This window comes from Colossoma macropomum, unplaced genomic scaffold (genome assembly GCF_904425465.1).
Source record: "Colossoma macropomum unplaced genomic scaffold, Colossoma_macropomum, whole genome shotgun sequence".
Taxonomy (NCBI): Eukaryota; Metazoa; Chordata; class Actinopteri; order Characiformes; family Serrasalmidae; genus Colossoma; species Colossoma macropomum.
In genome coordinates, this window is record NW_023494801.1 from 15,105,645 (window position 1) to 15,112,780 (window position 7,136).

General features: G+C 38.0%; 1 protein-coding gene across 1 annotated transcript; it reads right to left on the reverse strand.

The window, feature by feature from the left end:
• Window positions 1–2,964: 2,964 nt before the first annotated feature.
• LOC118821526 (immunoglobulin lambda-1 light chain-like) lies at window positions 2,965–6,906 on the reverse strand. The gene is made up of 4 exons (XM_036590190.1): window positions 6,810–6,906; window positions 6,365–6,698; window positions 6,023–6,063; window positions 2,965–5,305 (listed from the first exon to the last, which is right to left on the reverse strand). The coding sequence occupies exons 1-4, from the start codon at window positions 6,847–6,849 to the stop codon at window positions 4,983–4,985; spliced, it is 738 nt and encodes a 245-aa protein (XP_036446083.1). The 5' UTR covers window positions 6,850–6,906; the 3' UTR covers window positions 2,965–4,982.
• Window positions 6,907–7,136: the final 230 nt, after the last annotated feature.

The following is a 7,136-nucleotide window of genomic DNA, read 5'->3' on the forward strand; positions in this document are numbered from 1 at the left end:
TAACCATCATAACGGTGCCCCCATTTTAATGTGAACACTAAAAATAAAATAATGTGTGTAACAGAACGAATTACTTGAATATGTTGGTGGTTCCATAACGCAACGAGCATTTTTCTCTTTAACAGCACAACATGATCCCAACATTGATCTACATGATAGCAAAAAATAATGTGAAATTGCAATGATAGGGTTCAGAGAAAATTATTTTTTTCATATTAAAACTGCAGAAAAATTCTACTACATGTAGCCAGAAGCTGATTTCTAATAAATGCTCAAAAAATCAAAATACTTAGTTTCCACTTTAGTACAGCTGCTGCTGTCTGAAAGAATAAGTGAATGTGAGCAGCAAAAGGTATTTGTCATGGTGTGAATCACTGTGATACTTCTTCTCTAGCAGAGCTGTCCCATGCATGACAGTAATACACTGCAGAGTCTCCAACCTCCACATTACTGATAATCAAACTACAGTCTGAATTGGATGAACATGTTGATGTGAATTTAGGAGAGGAGAAGCCAGATCCATAGTTAGGAGAGCTGTAGGTATGATAATTTCTTAACACATACTGTGGAACTCCTCCTGGAACCTGTTTATACCAAACAGCTTTATCAGAAAAAGTTCCCACATTACAGTGCATAGTGGTCTTCTCTCCTTTAGTCACTGTGAGAACAGGAGGCTTCTGTGTCACCACAGTCACACCACTGACACCTGCAATAAAAGCAGCATCCATGTTACATTTGTTGAGGCTCACATTAGATGTTGGCGAATGCTGAGGAGCTCCAGTGTTGTGAGATCTTACATGAGAGAGCAGTGAAGAGAGAGCAGAGTGCTGGCAGCATCTTGTCGGTGTGTGATGACTCTCTGTGCTGAGTGAAGAGATGAGCTATAAGAGAGACAGGAGGGGGCAGAGGGAGGGGTCACTCAACTACACTCACCATATGGGACCATCTACACAGTCTCATGTGGTATCAAATATATTGATGATTAATTTACATATCTCTCCTAAACACATTCGAGTCTACTAACTGATGCACAAGATTATATTACTGACAAATTTAAAATGATAATTGTTTTCAATTTACATTAATATTCTAAGTTACAGCACAATGGCCATGTTTTGAATTCTGGTTCTTAAGATGGAATTCAATCAAAATAGTTCAATTTATTTGGAATTTTTTTTTATACGTTAACATACTGCTTTTGTTTCTCTGTTATTCTGAAATGACTCAGAGAAAAATTTTACACAGAGCTAAAATGACAGAGTGGTGCAGCAGGTGTATCCTGAGTGAGAGAGGAGGTTCACACTGATTAGTGGACTGAATCGTCTCTTGGGGAAATCTCCACGTCAGTTCAGCTCTCTCTGATCCTTCACTGCCACCTACAGACTCTGCTCTCACACTCACTTTAACACACACACTTTACAGAGTCTGTCTGTGAAATAAAGCAGGAGAAGAAAAATTAAATACAAAAATCTGCTTAATTAAAACAGCATCATCATTCAGGCTCCATGTTCAACAGTATTGATATTAAACAGTAAAAAGAGGGTCCGTGTACCTTCTGTTCATTTGATTTTCATTTTAAAAGCCAATATTGAAAAACGGCAAATGGGTTGATTCTCGTTTTTGGTTCTGTTATTGTCAGTGGAAAAATTAAGGAATAACTTTGTTTTACAATTTCACAGACTAATCATAAAATCAAACAACAAACAAACAGCAATGGAATAAAAGGTTGTATTTTAGTGATCCAAACGTAAAATTTCCCATCATAAGCGGAAATAAAAGGTATGGAAGCTCAGAAATCAGGCCTGTGGATCTGGTGTACTGGTTGGCTATATTACTTTTTGTATAAGCGTTTCTATATTTGACGTGTACAAACTACATGAGAAAGAAACGACATAGGGAAGAAACTGAACTCCCACCATTTGATGGGGGCTTTGTGCTCCCCAGATTAGCTGCTGATGCGCTCAAGTTCAAGAAGTTTTCTGTCGGTGTTGTGCCGAACTCCCCTATGCGTGCGCGTGCATCAAACAGGCATATGGACACTAGATTACATTCTGTCTTTCAGTCAAAATGACCAGTACTGTGGTTGTTGCCCTCAGGACAGCCGTGACTAGGCAAAATCAGGAGGTGCAGCATCCCTTGTACCATCCATTTCAACAACATGAGTTCCTCACACACTGCTTTGGGTTTCCTGGAAGCACACAAACAAACAGCAACAGCATCAGTAGACACACACACACACACACACACACACGCACACAATCTAAACCACTTATGCTTCTGGGTCGCAGGGGCGGAGGTGCTGGGGCCTAACCCAGCAATCATTGGGTGGAAGGCAGGATACACCCTGGACAGGTCGTGAGTCTATCGCAGGGCAGGCGATCATACAGATGAATTAAATAATCTTACTGAACATTTTCGTCATACACTGTAAAAGGCTACATCGGTCCCTGCCCAAATAGGGTCCTGTAACTCTAAAAGGAGTGATGGATGCTAGTCGTTTAAAGTGGGAAAGGGAGTCTTCACTTTGAGTTTGACCCATTCAGCCTGATGTCAACAGTTCTGCTCAAAGCTCTCCTCTCAGAGCTCTCCTCTCAGAGTTACCCTATTTTAAAGTCACTAAGTTCATCAGTACAACCCATTCTATTGTCAGTGTTTGTCTATTGAGACTTTATGGCTGTGTGCTTCTTTTTTTCTGCCTCTTAGCAGTGGGTGTGGCTGTGACCCTTGAACTCAATGATTACAAGGTGTGTACCAATACTTTTGTCTGTATAGTGTCTCTGTCTGGTGTGATCAGAAATGAACTGAGTGTGGAAACTCCAGCATCTTCCTTCACATACCATCCTCTCCCAGCACACCTCCACATCTGCTCACCATAAAAGATCAGATAAAAGAACAGACAAAAGGAGAAGATGCCAGTTCTTTCCCTCAGAGGATGTAAAATAAAGCACCATCATTTACAACAAATGTAGTAAAAACACATTTATCAGTGTTATATCACAATATCAAATTGATATCCTAGAAAATACATCGATAAATCATCTACAAATATCTGTTAAACATTTGCAAGTCTACTAACACACCATCAGCACACTGATAATCTTGACACCTTTATGGAATACTTGTATTTAATATTTACATTTTTTGTTTAATTCACAGTAAAACAATTATAACTAATTTTCTTCACATGGCATTGTTTAAAATGTATTAGTATTATTCATTATTTTGTATGGAAATGCATTTTTTATACATACTGCATTTGTTTCTCTGTTATTCTGAAATGACTACATTTGTTTGTGTCTAATTCTGATGTGATGCAGAGAAACGTCCTCATTTACACAGAACTAAAATGACAGAGTGGTGCAGCAGGTGTATCCTGAGTGAGAGAGGAGGTTCACACTGATTAGTGGACTGAATCGTCTTGGGGAAATCTCCACGTCAGTTCAGCTCTCTCTGATCTTTCACTGCCACCTACAGTCTCTCCTCTCACACTCACTTTAACACAGAGAAAACAGGAGAAGAAAAATTAGAAACAAAAATCTGATTCATTAAAACAGCATCATCATTCAAGCATTGTGTTCAACAGTATTAAGAAATTCAAAGTGCTGTAGAAATATTATGATTTAATTCAATAAGAAAAAAAAATGTGAGTAACAGCACAACAGAAACTCTCACCAACAGAACAGAATGAAATTAAACTCAAAAAGAAATGAGGAACTATGTGTGAAGGGCTAAAATGGAACTTAGAAACAATTGAACTCCATTATTGACTAATATGTCAGTGCAATTAAGAGTGTTATCACTTGAAAATACTTAGAAAAGTACAAATCCACCAAAATGTCACTGAAACTCATCAAACTCTGGTCTTCTTGCCCTACTGAGTGATCCTCTCTCCTGCTGAACAGTAGACTGCAGTTTACGCTTCTGCTGACAGATGGCGCTCTACACAACATTCCCAAATCCTGCTCCACATCCACTTTACTCCACCCTCCATACGAGGCCTTATTTATTCACTCCTTTAGTTACAACTGACTGCACATCGATCAGAAACTCTGATATATTTTAAATCAACCACATACATTTTCAGTGGCATCAACACTGATGATAAACACACAATATCTCACTGTAATTTAGTCTGAAACCTCTTCCACTAATCAGCCTCATCATCTGTTCATCATTCTGTAGGAGTCATTTTCCACCTTTATCTCTTCTTGCTGTCTGCAGATTTCCATTTGAACCGCTTCCTTTGAGAAATCTCCTCACTCACACACATCTCTATGAGCTCCTTCACTTTCTCTCATATTTTAGTGTGTGTATCTGTTGTGTCAGTGCCAGTAAAACTTCAGTAAAAGCTCCACAGTGTTGTGATCTGAACTTCAGTCTTTTAGCTCTTGTTCAGTTTAGTTTAAGCCTCAAGATCTGAATCTCTCATAGGAGAATTCCATTAGAATTCACTCTCTTTACTACACTTGTCTAGACAGTGATCACTGACTCTGATCTGCTTTAGATCATCCTTTTACATCATCAGTAACCATAGATATCACACCATCTCCTTGTAACTGAGTCTCCAAAGCTCTGTTCACTATACAGCCAGAATAAAATCTGATCATTTTATAATGCTGTATAAACCTGTTTCACTCTTTTAGTCGTTCTCACTGTTATTCTTTACAGCTACATTTGTTTCATTATGCTGGTTCTGTGCTGAAGTCTCTCTGATTTAATGTCTAGAACATCATACTGTTTCTCCATCACCATGAAAAATGGACAACAAAGTTTTTTAGTTATGCATTTTATTAAAGTTCATCAAACAGCTTTGTTCATAAACATAAAAGTCAAATGACTCCATAAGCAGGAGATGATCCAGTTGTAGTTAATGAAATCAGCATCTTTCACTACACATTAAACTACTGTTTCTATGAAGCTCTGCCAAGTAGTAACTGTTAGTTTGCGTGAAAAGAATGAAAATGTATCAGATGTGATCAGGTTCAGTCGCTGCATTCAGACTTCTTAATCTCTTTAGTTGTGGCTTTTGAGGCAGCAGACACTTCACATGTTATGGCTTTATCTTTATCCCACTCTGATCTCTCAATGGTCAAATAGCTGCTCAGTCTGAATTTCTTATTGGGTTGCTGCTCTGCAGAGCCAGTGGTCACTCCACTGCTGATCGGGTTTCTGTCCACCAGCCAACGCACATCAGCAAAACCACTTGACATGTCATTGGCCAAACACACTAGAGTGGCTTTGTTAGATTTCAGCTCTTCACTGGATGGAGGGAAGATGGTCAGAACAGGAGCCGGGAGAGCAGAGTCTGATTAGAGAAACAGAAAAATCATTCACTTTATAAAATACAAATAATGACACCATGAGAAAGTTTAAATATATGTTCTGTTTGTTGTTAATTAAAGTATATTTCTGTGATATCGGAACAAAAAAACAGCTTCTTAAAGCCTTTATATTGATTTTATAAAGAAACATGGAGCAAATTAAACTTTATTGATTTCAAATAAACACAACTTTCTCTCAGCGACTGTATATTGAATTTTCCAAATGACTCACAGTTACAGTGAGAAACATGAAGATAAAAACATGGTCTTTCAGCACAACATTGTATCATTAATCAAGTCATTAAATCAAGTAAATATTTAATATTAAAATTAGTTTTAACATTTAGTTTACTTAATTATGTACATATAGAGTAAAATGTGACTGAAGTCATGGCTGGCGTAAGTCTGACTTTTCAAATATCAAGTATTATGTCATTTTTCACAGTTTCATTTTGCTCAAGCATTAAAAAAACAGAATAGAGAAAAACATAAACATGATTTAATAGAAGTACATTAACTGATAATTGAACAGAATTTTTATATGACTGTTAGTAACATTAATACTGTCAATACTGAATTTTGTGGATGAACAATAAAAAACACAACAAAATCCGTATTCACTGTTAAAATGTCATCATTTTTCTCTAAAAGATGAGTTGAAACATTAAAGTCTAATGTAGATGAAGAGAAAGGTTTCTTACCAGTGACGATCAGCTTTGTTCCTTGGCCGAATACCACAGTGCTTCATTTCATATCCTCACCCGTACAAAATCATCCTCAGTTTCAGAAGTGAAAGTAGCGGAACTGAAACGTCGTCTAGATTTCAGCTCTCTCTTCTACTGTCTATGATCAGCACTGAGTCCTTACACATCCCATTCCAGTCTCTGTGAATTCCACATCTCTGTTATCCTGTGATTTCTTCACACGTCCTGCTCAAGAGAACTGCAGCTATTAGCTCCACTTTTCTGCTCCAGGTGAAAAATGAGCTGAATGTAATGGAGAAGTGAATGTGTGAAGGAGGTTTTTGTCATCATCTCAATCACTGTGTTACTGCGCCTCTAAAGGAGTCGTCCCACGTTCCACAGTAATACACTGCACAGTCTCCTACCTCCACATTATTGATTATTAACTGGTAATCGATGCTCGAAGAAGCTTTAGATGTGAAGCGTGAAGATGGAAAATTATCTCCATATTGATTAGGAGAGCTGTGAGAATGATAAAATCTCAACACAAACTGAGGAGCTGCTTGTGGAATCTGTTTATACCAGGAGACATAGTTGCTTTCATCCTTTGCGATGTTACAGTCCAGGCTGATAGTTCTGCCCTGGTCAGTTGGTACTGAAGGGGTTTGTGTCAGAACTTTCTGTGAACTGACCCCTAAAACATAAAGCAACATTGGAGTTCATGAGCATCAATATCATTTTAAACACAATCCTAATCAAACAGATCTCATCAATGTACAGAGAAAAGCAGGAAGAGAGATCTTACATGTCAGAGCAGGGAGGAGAGCACAGAGGGTTGGCAGCATGTTGTCTGTGTGATCAGCAGAGTGATGAACAGAGTGGAGGATGAAGAGAGGAGAGAGTGGAGGAAGCTTTTATAAGGAGCTTAGGGAGGAGTCTGGATCTCTAACCAGCCAATCAGCTGAGACTTTGTTTTACTGGAAAGAACATTATTTGTTCAAAAACAAACATATATGTGTGCTAACCTGTGGAAACTGTTTTTAAGTGCAGTGTATGCAGATATTTATGAACTAAATTATAGTGCTTGATATGAAATGTATGAAGTTGGTTTTAATTCAAGTCTAAAACCAAC

Coding starts and splice junctions, on each gene's coding strand:
- LOC118821526 (XM_036590190.1), bottom strand. CDS start 6,849: ATGCTGCCAACCCTCTGTGCTCTCCTCCCTGCTCTGACAT. Junction 6,699..6,809: donor TCTCCTCCCTGCTCTGACAT/GTAAGATCTCTC, acceptor TTTATGTTTTAG/GGGTCAGTTCACAGAAAGTT. Junction 5,306..6,022: donor AACAAAGCTGATCGTCACTG/GTAAGAAACCTT, acceptor TTCTCTAATCAG/ACTCTGCTCTCCCGGCTCCT.